At 35.3% G+C, this 15,582-nt stretch overlaps 1 protein-coding gene across 8 annotated transcripts; it reads right to left on the reverse strand.

The window, feature by feature from the left end:
- Positions 1 to 1,464: 1,464 nt before the first annotated feature.
- Positions 1,465 to 15,226, reverse strand: LOC110818315 (Metallo-hydrolase/oxidoreductase superfamily protein). 8 transcript variants are annotated; one of them, XM_088218210.1, is made up of 13 exons: positions 14,428 to 14,959; positions 13,685 to 13,812; positions 13,437 to 13,549; positions 12,635 to 12,676; positions 11,579 to 11,634; positions 11,336 to 11,412; positions 11,045 to 11,164; positions 4,095 to 4,171; positions 3,934 to 3,997; positions 3,796 to 3,846; positions 3,665 to 3,713; positions 3,343 to 3,480; positions 1,465 to 1,997 (listed from the first exon to the last, which is right to left on the reverse strand). In XM_088218210.1, the coding sequence occupies exons 1-12, from the start codon at positions 14,597 to 14,599 to the stop codon at positions 3,362 to 3,364; spliced, it is 1,068 nt and encodes a 355-aa protein (XP_088074336.1). In that variant the 5' UTR covers positions 14,600 to 14,959; the 3' UTR covers positions 1,465 to 1,997; positions 3,343 to 3,361. The 8 variants fall into 8 exon arrangements, with proteins under 8 accessions (XP_088074336.1, XP_088074337.1, XP_088074335.1 ...); XM_088218211.1 differs by having other exon boundaries at positions 1,465 to 2,057; XM_088218209.1 differs by lacking the exon at positions 1,465 to 1,997 and adding an exon at positions 2,887 to 3,257.
- Positions 15,227 to 15,582: the final 356 nt, after the last annotated feature.

Here is a 15,582-nt window from a genome sequence, read left to right on the forward strand (position 1 = left end):
GGTCACTTCAATTATTTTATCATTCAATCTCCCTTCAGCCTTTTGTACCTTCTAATGTTCGTTATAAAATTCTTGTAAAATCCTTGTTCATATTCTCCCTGACACTCCCTCTCTTGCTCTCTTGTTCTCTCTCACTCTAGTTACTTTTTTTGAAGGAAAACTAAATTTTGCTTTCAATTATGAATTTAGGAAAAACAACTCTGAAAGATTTTTTGATTCTTTTTCTAAAACAAAATTAGATGTTGTATTACTTTTTCATATTATTTCATAGTTATATCATCGGCACATTATAAAATATTATTTAATATTTATAAAAAAATTGGAATGAAATTGAAAGGTCTACTTATTATGTGAGACTCAGATTGTTATTTTTAAGAAATAGTACATCCATATATAATTATACATAAACGTCAATAAATTTTTTATAATTTGTTTTAATATTGAGTTTAATAATTATTTAACTAGATACAAGCTCATTGCCATCGTAAATATCCCAGTTGCACCGAACCCACTCTCTTTGGAAAATGGAGGAACTTGAAGAAGAAAGTATTCAACCAGCAACCTTAGATTGGTTGTATATATTTTGTTGTGTGTGTGTGTGTGTGTGTATAACCTTAGATTAATTGTGTAGTTAATGTTTTGGAGAGTTTTAAATTCATCATAAGAATATATATTTATAAAAGTAATGATATTATATATACTAATTAAAGGGTCTTCTAGCTAACTAATTTGTGAGATGACAAATGGAGAAACTGTGTAAAACAGGTGTAAAGTTTAGATTTTATAAATGAAGGCCATTAGTATCGTTACAATCCCATTATATACACATATACATACAGACAACAGAGAGAATAGTTTGTTGTATTCATGTGGTGATGATCAGTTTGTGTTCCCTCCAAATAAGAAAGGGGGTAATAAAAAAAAAAAGATTGGATATGAGAAAACAAGTGTTTCTGTTTTGTCATTTTCTTGTTTTATTCTTCAATGATTTGGATTTTGAATTGGGATATTGCTCCATACCCAAGTATCAATGTGCTCCCCCAGCTCATCCTCTCTATTATAATAATCCTCATTTTTATAAAACATTGTCTTTTCCAAATGAAATATTTTATTTCTAATTATATTATATATATATATACATATATATGTGTGTGTGTGTGTGTGTGTTTGTTCATGTATCTTTGGGTCTTCATGATGATGAGATCTAGTTTTGCCACTTGTCTTAACCTAAACCATTGATTAATACATACATACCATGTGTATTGTGTATGTACACCGTTTAGCATACTTATACACATGCTCTTTTATATGTTTTCATTGTACGTGTGTAAATCTATGGCATCAGTGATAAGTAGGACCAAAACCTAATTAATAAAATACTCATGTGAAAATATATATATATATATATATATATATATATGAGGGTAAATGGCTAATCATTTTGTGAAAGAAAAATAAGTTAGATAAATTCAAACATGTAGTCATATTGTTGAGAAAGCAAGTCTTATCTGTTCAACTTGATTTGATATGGCAACAGCCATGACAATATTGCCAACCCAAAAGTGAAATCAATTCTATACACACGTCTACTTATACATATTTTATTTTCCAGCTCATAAGCACCTTTATATATATATATAAACCGAACATATACTATAAATGAACGGTGCACGTACGATGCACTGAGAGTTCACGAGTAGGCTTTGAGGAAAAGCACTGGGGTAAGTGATTGAGATATGCGCGGACCCACCGGAATTGTCAAAGCTCAAAAATCCTCATAGCTTTACGTGGGCCCCACCACCGTGATGCGCGAGTCCATGAGAAATGATGGACGGGAGGAGCAGAGAGAATTTTCCCCCAACGCCTTTCACAATTCACCGCCCGCGAAAAGGACCAATCGACGACTCGTACTTGACGAACCGACGTGTCCACGTGGCGGATGGGGAATGGACGGGATTTGATAGACCCATGCAAAGGGCGTGACTTGACTCGTCCCTCTTACGTATAAAATAATTCGATTCACTCACTAATAATTATATGCTCGTTCATTACTAACTCTGTATGCGCGGTTACATTAGAATAATATATAAAAGAAAAAACAAAAAGCATATATTAACTTTCGCATTCCACACATAGTTAGGCTCAAAGTTTGAATCTTAGGGTAATTAACTGTTCCTTTTTCATATTTAGAAAGGGCTGTTGAAATATGCCATAAAAATCATAGCAAAAAGCCAAACTGACCACTGTACCCATTCATGATTAAGTCATGATTAATCAAAATTAAGCGCACAGTAAACAACCCATAAGATTGTACTTGGAGCAATAAATTAATAACTTTATATTTATCAAAAGGTCGTATCTGGAATTGCCAATTTACCATAAGATTCCTAATAAACTCAATTCCTTGGACACAAAAAGTCCATTTGCTGCCCCCACAAAGGCATCTTGCCTTTGGGAGAAATTTCAATCTAACATTTGTATAGCAACATCTTATAATGAATTATTAAACATAATGCTAATTGATTTTATTTGTAGAATGTTGTTAAATTTCTACAGAATGTTAGAGAATTCCCTCTGCCAAAAAGAGTAGTTGTACAGTAGTAATCCGATTTACTTTCCTACCTTTTCGGGAGAAATTTCCTCCCTCATTGTGGCTGTTCTTCAAGTCTCTAACTCGAAAATAGCCCTACCCTACCCTTGTCATAATCACAAAGTCTTGATTGAACCCACAATACTTTTCAATCTCAAAACTTCTACTTACAACCGACAATGCTATCTTTAAGAAATTTTGGCTACAAAATCTCTGGTGCTGATGATGCGTTTCATAATTGAGATAAAAAGGGTTCTAATCCCTCAAAACTCGCACATCTCTACCCACCTAAATACTTTGAAGAACACAGTCTCAATTGCTATCCAGATATTAAAATACAGTTATATGTTATTTAATAAAGCACAAAACTAAATTAGAAAACAATAAAAATCACTGTCCATATTTCTAGCAATATGCAGTCATCTCAATCGAAAGTCCAATCCGAAGATCCGCGAGATTTCAATGCAAAAGTAAATAATCTTTATGTGGGAGAGAATAAACAGGAATTTGCTTCAAGAGAAAGGTTTCATGGTCTCCCATCTCTTGTTCGGCACGCATTATCATCAGAAGATAAAAAAAAGGCAGAGCAACTACCAAGCAACACCACAAGGAAGATGATAAAAATTTGTCGTTGTCTATCGTTTTTAATTACTGAGACCAAATGAACCTTCAGGTTATACGAAAACGAATCATGCAATATTTCTCAAAATCAAACTTTATAATTTGAGAATTTATACCATGAAAAGAATCACCTTTTGGAAGCCACGTAGGTTAGAGCGATATTGGTATTCGCAGGCCATCATAGCTCAGTTGCACATCAAGACCCTCTGTCTCCATAAGTTTTTCAAGTTCTTCATTAATCTTTTCATGATCCATCAGATGCATCATACCTTCACAAGTACAAAATTGGGAGAGAAACAAAAATATTCTTCAGATTTGTATCAGTGGATGGTATAACTTTACTATCAAGTAAATAGAATCTGAAGCTCTTCTATTGGATTGACAAAAAAAAAAAAAAAATGAAGCCAATGGAAGAAGACAACTACTCTGATAGAAAATGAGTGTTAAACATACCAGTGAAAAGAGTCCTCTTAGGTTTGATTTTTCTTACTTCCTCTAAAGCCTGGAGTACATAAGAAAGTGAAAAAGAAACCTAGACTCAAATCATGCAAACCTATAGAGGGAAGAACTAAAATAACATATACCCTTGGCAATCCAAAATGTGTTGCAGAGGAGCGATCAGGCCTTAGGGCATCCTGGAAAAGAATAAAAGCAAAATAGACCGGTCAGAGGAAGCATATTCTCAGTTCTCCGTTAGCAGATAGAGAGGGACAGAAAAGGACCATAATCAGAATTTCACAGTTCTCCATTAGAGGATAAGTTTCTTCAGGTATGTCACTTACATCACTGCAATGTAGACAAGTATTAACTGGATAACTCCGAGGAATCATTTAAATTACAGCACAAGCATTTCTAAGAGACCATTTACATTTTAAAAATTTACCTGATGTAACAAATGTCACCGAAGCGAAATCCAAGAGAACGATAATCACGACCATGCCACACAGGTAAAGGAATAAACTGTAGCACAACAAACCGAATTAAACATTCAAATGTAAGAGCTAACTCAAGTGATAAGGTTGCATTGACATTTAAATCGACATGAAAACTGAGAATTAAATGACTGAGTCACTTGCCTTCGCACACAAGGCTATAATGAACTAAATTAACATAATGTCTCAGAAAATATAGACTACCACTAGATTGTTTTGTAGGAGAAAAATATCATGTTTAGAGATGATTATGTTACGTCATTGAACCCCAACATGTTTACCTTTACCTGTCGGGTCTACCAACATACAACCTGCTACAAGTATAAATTAGAAAAGGGAAGCTACACACAGCAGAGGGTCGATTGACCTCTACTTCCTTTTCTCTTTAGGATTTTAGTACAGATGGATACGTCATTGCGATTCAATTTAGACCACGCCTTAATAATCTACTTTTAGGTTAAATAAGAACCCCCCAGTTAGGTGTTAGCTAGTGTATCAGTTAGTAAATCCTACGTTGTGCGAGCAATACTCTCTATAAATACTTATCTTCATAATGAATAAAGCATCTGAGATTAATCTTTAATTCAGAGTTGTTCTCTACAATGGGTTCTCCCTAACAAGCCATCTAAAACCCGCAAGAGCCGAAAGTCTAAAAAGCAAGTTTAAAACTTGCTGGAGGACTTTACCATTTACAGACCTCTGACCAAGTCCCTTTATAGGGAAACTAATATCTTGCTATCAAAGCAGGAGGTCATGGGAGAACTTCGGTCCTAGCAGCAATTTGAGTTGTTCCTAAAGTTGAACCAAGAGGACTGCACATGAGACCAAACTGAGAGGAAGCAAGACAGGGCATGCTTTGATAAACAATAGAGGGAGGTAACAGTCCAGATTGTAACCTTGTCAAAGGAGCTTCACTTGCCAAGTCTGACAGTACACATGCAACTGAGGCCAATTCCAAACAGGGCCAAGACAAGCAGTCAGTTGAAACAACTAAAGGCAATCCGCCACTTGAATCCTTGCTTGTGTCCAGTGGTTCACTTTGACTACTATCGGCTCAAGTACCTTTTTTAAAAACAAAATATACATATATATGTATTAATACGAGCATCAAGGAGGTGTCACCCATTTACAACATTTACAAATCAATTAGCGTACCAACAAGTTCTGCAAAATCCTCTTTAGTACCAAGAGAATGACCCTCCAACAAAAATCCAAAGATCTGAAACTATCTATTCTTTAAAATGTCAAAATCATTAGTGTCATCAACCTCCTCAAAAGCCCTCCAATTCCTCTCATCTAACGCAACAAAAAAATAGTGAGCGGAATAAAATCTATTTGTTTGCTTCAGCCTCTAATGCCCTTCCAAACTCACATTTCTTCCCTCACCGAACCTGTCATCACTCACTGTACACCCCCCAGCCCATAAACCATAGTCCATAATCTGTATACCATTGGACAACACAGTAACACATGATTGCAAACCTCCTCATCTTTCAAAAAAAGAAAACAGGAGCTAACCAGAATCTTTCCTCTCTTCTTCAGATTGTCAATGGTCAAGAAATATTCTCGACAGGCTTCCCAAGCAAAGAATGAGATCGGGGAGGGAATTCTGGCCTTCTAAATCTGCTTTACAGGAAAACAGATACCATCGTCACTATACTTGTACAGCTTTTTGTAGAACGATTTAACCAAAAAATACCCATTATGGGTAAGGCTCAATAGGCTATCGGCTCAAGTACTTATTGGAGCAACGGGTTGTTGCTTTCCGACAACGACAATCGCTCAATAAGTTGATGGGCATTGATTACACCATTGAGCATGAAGCTGAGAGGGAAAATCCTATGGCCAAGGCATTCTCATGCCAGCATGTGAGAAGGGTACACTTACTACCACATAGATTCCCTAAACTTCAATTTTATCTTAATTGAGGAAATCAAGTCTTCGGAAGAGTTGCAGCAATTAGTGTGTCTAATCCATGAGGGAAAAGAAAGTAAGCAATTGGACTTCTAGAATGGTGTTTGATACTTTTTAAAAAACATATCTATCACTCTCCATACTCCACACTAATTCCAGTCATACTCTCGCCATTCCACCATCTTAAACATAAAGGATACTAAAAGAAACCCAAGCCCGTTGCAAGTGATATCTACTTGAAAGGCAATAAACAAACAAATCCAAGAATTCATTCAGTCGCTAGTGCCACAAAGCAGATCACCATAACTGCTGCAGCTTCTGTTTATTCCTCAGCACATGCAAGCAGATGTGTCCATGGATTAGATGGTCTTTCTCCAACCCCAGGGAAAACGACTCCCTGCCACAGTCCCTAATCAACCAGCTTTCAAATGCAAAATCAAACCTTTGGACAAAGTTTACTGAAAAAAGAATAAGAGCTACACGTGAACTAGGTGTTTGTATCGTTTGTGTTAAATAACTATTTTGTACAGTAAATTTAGTGTCTCTGTTTGGAGCCATTCGATTGTAAAAAGTTGCCACCTATTAAAATGTTATGATACATGTGTTAGCACTGGGAACCCTGTGAAGGTTTACTAGAGGCATTGAGTTATGTAATAAAGCATGAGTAAGGGTTGTTATTGCACTATCCTGTCAGGTAGACTTGGGGGACCGGTTAGTTTGAGCTGTTATTTTCCAAACGCTCATGTATAAATAGAGGAATATCAATCAGATTGTGTCAATAAAACCGAAGTAAACTTTCATCCTCTCCTTCCCATCCTTGGCCTGGTGCCACTGGGGTTGTCATTGCTTCCATCCAGAATCGCAAGGGAGAGAATGCTTAATAATCTTTCATATTCACCAATCTCCCAGTCATTCAAATTTCTCGAAACAAAAACCTACTAAACCCTCTTCCCCCAATCTACTTCCACGAAAGAGCCACAAATCTTTACATTTTTCTTCTGAGCTATTACAAAAATCTGAGGAAACTGGTCCCTGAGGGTACCACCTTCCAACTATTGATTTTCCCATCATCTTACTCCATCTCCCTTGCCAACCTTCCACTTGATGCACTCCTGAAACATCTTTCGGCCTCCACCAATCTTTTTCCACACGCTTTTCCATGAGGTCTACTCCCCACTCTTGTGAACCACCCTCTCTCATCAGTACCTAACTTGGCTGGTATTACCCTTCTCCAAAGCGCTTCTTCCTCTTTCATAAACCTCTACAGCCATCCATCATCTTGAACATAAAGGATATTAAAAGAACCCCAAGCCCGTTGCACATGATATCTACTTGAAAGGCCAAAACAACAAATCCAAGAATTTATTTAGTTGCCAGTGCCACAAAGCAGATCACCATACCTGCGGCGGCCCTGTTTATTTCTCAGCACATGTGATCAGATGTGTCCATGGATTAAATGGTCTTTCTCCACCCCCAAGGAAAACAACCCCTTGTCATGGTCCCAAATCAGCCAGCTTTCATAGCAAAATCAAATCTTTTGCCGAATTTTATTATAAAAAGAATAAGCGCTACAAGTGAACTAGGTGTTTGTATATTTTGTGTTAAATACCTATTTTATACAGTAAGTTTAGAGTCTCATATTTAGAGCAATTTGATTGTAAAAAGCTGTCACCTAATAAAATGCCATGACACGTGTTAGCACTGGGAACCCTATGAAGGTTTACTAGAGGCGTCGAGGTATGTAATAAAGCATGGGTAAGGATTGTTATCGCACTTATCATGTCAGGTAGACCTGTGGGACCAGTTGGTTAGAGCTGTTATTTTCCAAATGCTCGTGTATAAATAAAGGACATCAATCAGATTGTATCAAAATAAACTTTCATCCTCTAGTTCTCTCACAGCTAACTATCTCTCCTACCTTCTCTCTCTCTCTAACTTTTCTCTTACTGTAACCTACTTCTTACTTGTCAGAGCTCATGTCCAAGGCTCTTTACAACAAGATACACCAGAAATCTACAAAGAGAAAATAGAATAAGGTGAAATTGACGTAATTGTTGTTGAGAGTTGGATTTAGTTTTAAATGGCTATAACTAGTGAAGCACCATAAGTACATCATAGTTGAACGGTTTACAACTTCCCTTTGGCTATTGGATTGGGGATGATATGTGGAACTCACTGAGAGCTCTGTGACGCATACTCTAGAAAGTTCCCACCAAAAGGTACCAGTAAAAGTGACATCATGGCTGATCATCCCCTCGGCTACTCTCTCACTGCCCCCAGGATAGCTACTCTAGAAGCTGTTGACAATGAGCTGGAATAGGATCAGGTGATGTTGACGTAATTGTTGTTGAGAGTTGGATTTAGTTTTAAATGGCTATAACTAGTGAAGCACCATAAGTATATCATAGTTGAACGGTTTACAACTTCCCTTTGGCTATTGGATTGGGGATGATATGTGGAACTCACTGAGAGCTTTGTGACGCATACTCTAGAAAGTTCCCACCAAAAGGTACCAGTAAAAGTGACATCATGGCTGATCATCCCCTCGGCTACTCTCTCACTGCCCCCAGGATAGCTACTCTAAAAGCTGTTGACAATGAGCTAGAATAGGATCAAGTGAAATTGACGTAATTGTTGTTGAGAGTTGGATTTAGTTTTAAATGGCTATAACTAGTGAAGCACCATAAGTACATCATAGTTGAACGGTTTGCAACTTCCTTTTAGCTATTGGATTGGGGATGATATGTGGAACTCACTGAGAGCTTTGTGACGCATACTCTAGAAAGTTCCCACCAAAAGGTACCAGTAAAAGTGACATCATGGCTGATCATCCCCTCGGCTACTCTCTCACTGCCCCCAGGATAGCTACTCTAGAAGCTGTTGACATTGAGCTGAAATAGGATCTGTTCTTACACGACTAGGAGATGGCTCTCTCCAAGAATAAACTACCATGAAACTCATTTATGATTGAAAGCATAGTGAAAGCATTTCAAGCTTAGGGGCAAGGTACTCTTAAAGCTGTAACTGTACCAGCAATTATCTTAACTGCAAGAGGCTCCAAAAAGCTGGCTTGAAATTACCATAGTCCATTCTGCATTCTGGACAAAATTGATTGGTTGCCTAAAATAGGACTTGCCACCTGTAGTTTGTTATCCATCCAATTCTTCCGGGTATATTGCTCAAAACCATTTCAAAGGAGGAATCAATAGATCCTATACTAGCCATCAGTACATGCAGGTGAGATTCTTCCCAGCCCCCAAGTTGTGCTTAAGTAATGACCAGAGGCGGGAAGCAGCAGCTGTTAATGCACTGGGAAGTAAGGGAAACAACATACCAAATGCATTTACAAGTAGTTCAAACTCGGCTTAACCAAATATCATTCATATTCAGTTAAACCCAAATTCAAACTGATTCCAAGCCTAAAAAAAGTCATTTAGTTAACAAACCAAGCTCATGCTCCAAATTATTTTATTCAAAAGCTCATGTATATGTCTGTTTATCCAATAATATATTAAGCATGTTTTATATTTCATCTATTAAAATATATTATAGTAACATAATAATTTTAAATTTTATTAAAGTCTTATATAAATATTATGACAAATAACTAAATTAGTTCCCGAAATTTAACATTTTATTACTATTTGCTCTCTAATACTTTTTCGTAACAATTGTTTCCCACATTTTCCATTTGTTTTAAATATCCAGTTTCTTCCATTTTCTAACAGAAAAAAATTAAAATAATTAGGTCATTTTTGGACGCTTTAAAAAACAACTCAAAAAATTATTTCGATTAATTAATGAAATTAATAAATTAGTAACAATAAAAAATTAAACGTAATATTGTTATTAAGTTACTAATTTAATTAATTAGTCAAAACTATTTTTTTTAACTTTTTTTTAAGCGCCCAAATAAGGCCTAAACATTTTGAGCCTTTTTTGTCAAGAAATTGAAGGGAACTAAGCGTTTGAAACAAATGCAAATGTCATTAACTAAATTGTAACAGGAGCCAAATTTCAAAAACTAATTTAGTAATTTACTTTAAATATTATAATGTATAAATAAATATATTATATCTTTCATAAAAATGAACTGTTGCTATCTTTTTATCAAGCTTATGAAGTTCTAAAATTGAGGTTTTTTTTTCCAAATCAAATTCAAACTTTAAATGAACCAAGCTTGAGCCCAAGACAGAGTTCAAATTAACTTCACGGCAAACTCAAGTCTAACAGTATTCAAAGTAATCAAGCACCTTTCCACAGAGAAGAGTGATGTTAAGTGCATGAACCAGAGCTGGTTTACTGGACGAGTCTACCAATGTGAGACCCACAAGAAGTATGAATCAAAAGAAGAAGGGAAGTCACATTTAAAAGAAGGCAAATTGACTTCTGCTTCTGTTTCTGTTTAGGATTCTAATGCAGACAGTTCTACAGGTGGAATTCACATAGAATTCACCCTAACTTTGTACTCTACTTTTACATTAAATAAGAACTCTACAATTAGGAGAGTTGTTTAGGATATTAGTTATTGATCCTAAGTTGAAGCAATGCTCCCTATAAATACATAGCTTAATAATGGATTAAGCATCCGGTTTTAATCCTTCAACCAGAACTATTCTCTAGAGGTTGTGGGTTCTCCCTGACGATAGAACATTTATTAGTAGTCATAAGTACTGAAAGTCAAACAAGTAAACTTCATGCTTGCTGGAAGATTTCTTTATTCATAGACCTGTGACCAGATCGCAAGCAAGAGGACCAAATAACCATTCATGTCTCCTTCAGCTCAAACACAGACCAAAAAACTCATAGGCTTTCCCTAATTCCAATTATCTTCTCCAATTTCATTACCTGTCAGCATAATTAATTAAGCATATTTATTCACTTCACTAGCCAATTGCAAAATTCTGTTGGTTATATGTTCGTACAAGCTATGGGGAAATAGCTGAAAAATGGCACTTCATATTTGAATTTTAGTAACAACCATCACCTGTAAATCATGTACAACGAATGGCTCTTCATGAATGATACTAAACTGCAAATCAGAGACTGCAGCACCAGGTATAATCACACTAGTATCGACTAAATAATAATGAGTCTTCTTCATCACCTGAGCTTGTCATAATTATAGAACAATTAGTTCTAAGAGCAATGAATGATCGATTCAGAAAAGAGAAACAATCTGAAAGACAATAGTAACAGAAAATAAAAGACTACATATAACAAACATAAAACTAACAAAGCATATCAAAAGGGACAAAAATGGGAATGAGACTTAAACCTCAAAATCACGTTTTGAAACATAAATTGGAATATATGGCTGAACATTGTTTGTCCAGTCACGAAGATCATCAAGACCTGAAATTAAAGCAGGAGGAACCTTTAACAGATGATTGCTTGCGCATTTCAAGTAGAAACTTAAAATTGAAAAGAAGAAAATATATAGAAAGACAATGGTTGTCATAAATATGTTTGTTGACTTATGGAATTAAAAAGAGTATTAGAAAGTGTTCATGTCCAAGACCTCCAATCGCATCAGCATGAGAATGAGTAATAATAACCGCATCAATTGTTCTTATCCTGACAGAAATGCAACTAGTTACAATGAGGCAAGTATCTGACAATATACACATACTATTACACATCTGCAAAAACCATCACCAGTTCAACAAAACACATCTTGTTATTTGACATTTGAAGGCTTTAAAAGCCATAAACAATTGAAGGATCAACCATACCTACTGAAGGTGTTAGTGTTAGGGAGCACATAGACAAGTTACTATTGACAGTGTGATCGTTGTAAGATACTTATTTCAAAGTATTTACAGTAGGTAGTTAGCATTACTTTCGAATGGCACTAATTTGAATAATGAACTGAAGAAAAAAATCAGCATTAGCAGTTTGCCATGGCTGCCCTTCTTCCCTCCATAAACCTGTTCTTGAGGCTAAACCAACAACCTCATCATTTTCCCTTTGCTTATATACATGAAATCATGATTTAGAGAGATGCTTACAAGGAAATATTTTCCTTATATTCAACTGCATATATTATTACATACGTGGCACATACAGGAGTTGACTATTGACATGGACATCATCATAATATATTTTGCTCAAGTATACATAATAGGTATTTCAGATTATTTTTGTAGGTACCGATTAGAATCAAAACAAACTATTCAAAATAAGATCAAGTTTGCAAAGGCAGCCATGGCCATCTTTAGTTTGTTCCACCATAAACCTGATCTCAAGGCAAAACCAACAATTCCTTCACTCTCCTTTTAGTCTATATACAATAAGCCAGGACTTAAGAGGAGAAGATCATAAGGACATAGTTTTCTTTACATTGAACCATTAACACTGTCACTTGATAATCTGGTTGTACTTACAGAAAAAAATTTTGCAAGCATTTAATACTCCATTGAAGCAATGTGTACAATTACCACAATACTTATACACAGAGTATGTACCTTCCGAAATGTCAACATATGATCTAAGATCAAAAATGTTAAACATGATAGAAGCTCTCTATCTAGATATATTAAATGCCATGAGAACCACTGAAGAGAACAAAACTAACCCAAAGACAGGAAACCATCTAAGAGCACTGTGGTAGAAAAACCTGAAAAAATGGAAATTGACGGGAAAAATCAATAAAAAGCAGCAGAGTAAAATCATTAGTTAGTAGCTAATTCCTTTTTTTGCCTCTTTCTTTTTATCACTACTTGGAGCAGGAGGCGAAAGTGAAAATTTAGGCATGAGCAACGAGACTTCTTCTGTCCAGTTCACTCTCCACAGATAGCATTGGAAAAACACAAGCATAATGTACAGAGCTTATCTCAAAAAAAAAAAAAATCAAGCTCGGACCAATGATGAAAAAGATCCTTAGCCTGAGCCCAAAAATGCTTATACAGAGATATTAGCCAACAGAATCATATACAAACAGGATGCTCATCAATTGATAATCGACCATCATCCATAGAGAATTAAGAAACTACTAGGAAGCTGTTATTAAATCTTTAAACTACAACCAAATCCAAATCATGATTCATTGCACGAGGTATAAAGATTTGGAAACTAAAAATAGCAACTTGTTTCCTTCTAATTAAACACCAGCCACACTGCTGCTCCTACATAATTATCAAAATAGAATTGATGACATGAAATGAGAACAATAAGAGGCCACGAAATTGAAAACAATGAAAGGCCAAAACAGAAAATATCAAATACAATGCTACGCAACTAGGCCGGATCCCCAAAAAACCAAAATAAAAAACTAACGTAGATGGAGACAAGGGAAAGCTATTTTCTTCTCGGTTTACTTTGCCTTTTCCTCACTGACAGAGATAAAGATATAGGTAAATAAGCTATATTTTACTTACTTGCCAGCATCTATCAAAATATTGCGTCTTCCAGACTGCATAGAATAACGAATAAGAATGCTTGTATTGAGTCGCTTATTTTTGTTACCTGGTTCCAAAGCTTTTGTGCAGACCTGCAAAACAAGGAAGCCCACCTTGTCTTCAACCAGTAAATATGAATTCATATGAACTAAATGCAAGGGATCCCAAACTATTTGCACATATGATAATAATAAATTTTCTTAAGCGTGGAAGTTCAGTACTAATACCAAGCATTTCTTTAGAGGATTGGTTAGACAGCTGACACGAGGAATCCCTTCACTAGTTCCTGTTCCCATGAATATAATTTCAGATTGTTCTACAGGTAAATCCACAACAGCATCTCCAATGGTAGGATCTGCAAGATGCAACACCTGCTGATTATATTGCTCATCTGAAGCCATAATCACTGTATAAAGCAAGATAAACTACGCAGGGGAGGCTATCAACTTTCAAGCAGAGAACAACCAACCACCTCAATCTCTTTTCTCACTGGTAATCAATCCATTGAACTATCAGCTATTTGACATGATTAATTGCTTGTTTAATAATCCATAAAACTAAAAATCTAATTTATTCCAAACAGAATACAGAAGTGATTCAGCGGGCTTATCAATGCCTAAAAGGATCATTCGGAGCAGGAAAATTTTTCTCAATTTCTGATTGTAAGGCTGGAGCTGGCAAATACAAATTACAAAGGGTCTAAATCTCTAAATTAAAATACAAAAATTATAGGATTGGCATCTAACTAGGAGAGATAACTATAACAAAAGACGAATATCGGATACCATTAGCATCGAAAGAGATATTACTCATTTGACAACATGGTAGGAATAAACCCAGTAAAGGAACTCAGAAGTGAGAAGCCAAAAGGATTCAGTTATACTAATCAAAGACGAAATTATTATAAATTAATGAAAGAGCGAAAAAGTGACAAACAGAGTAAGTGGGGAGCAGCATTAGTAAAACATACTAGAGCTAAGACAAGCTTGAAGAATCTTCTTAAACGGAGAGAACCCATTTGTAGAAGCTGAAGTTGGATAAGTGAAGATAGATAGTGGGCGTCTATAAGGCACAAAACAGGTGAGGGAAGACGGAGAAGGACGAATTGTACCGAAAAATGGAACCATGGACAAAGCAACCATTAATTCTTCGTTCACTTTTTCTGTTGCCCTTTGGAAAAAATTCCAAATAAAAAAGATTCTTTTCGGAGATGGCCTTTTGGTTCCAGGATACCGATTTATGGATGCAGGGAAAAGAAAAGGCAGAGTATGAAGTTCCGATTGGCCCAAAATAAAGAGGAAAATATATGAATTGCGGCCAGTCTTGATAATCCTGCCCAGAGTACATGAGCACCTTATTGATCCAGCGGCTTTTACTTAACCCACGAGCTAATTATCAATAAATATGTCATTACTCAATTTACAAGGAAAAAAAAAAACTCAAGATCAAATATTTATCATAAATGGTGCAAGTGATTAGAACAATTAACAAGAGAAATCAGAAATGAATGAGCAAAAGCATTACATTCTCTTGGAATATAAAAAACACTTGGTAACTGATTCTATTCTTTCTTACCAACTTTATGTAAAGACCATTAACCAAATCTATTCACCCAAGTCACACTCACCCTCACTCCCTAAGCTTGAAACAAAAATTCTAAACTATACCACCAAATTACACCCATTAATGTTTCAAAAAACTCTTATCAACTACTTCCACATCATAGTTTTCATCTTTTCCACTTTCATTAGTCTGCAGAAAAGGAAAATCGTACAAAAATTTCAAGGTTACCGATCTGAATTTTATTTATATATTTGAGTTATTTGTCATAATATGTACTCAATTATTTTCCTATTTAACTTAAAATAAAAGAAAATTTTACCCTTTTTTCAATTATTATATCATTAATCAAATATTTCATTAAGACCAATGGTAAAAATTGAAATTATTAAAAGGGTGGTTTTAGAAAAAAAAAAAAAAAATTACTTGAGTCCAAATTCTAATAGGAACTAAACAAATATTCTAGTTAACATGACATAAATTAATATAAAGAATGTAAGAGATCTTTCGTTATTGATAAAGAAAGTGTAAGGATATATATATATATATACCTTATATATTTTGT

This window comes from Carica papaya, chromosome 4 (assembly GCF_054855325.1).
Source record: "Carica papaya isolate Zhongbai chromosome 4, ASM5485532v1, whole genome shotgun sequence".
NCBI classification, from domain to species: Eukaryota; Viridiplantae; Streptophyta; class Magnoliopsida; order Brassicales; family Caricaceae; genus Carica; species Carica papaya.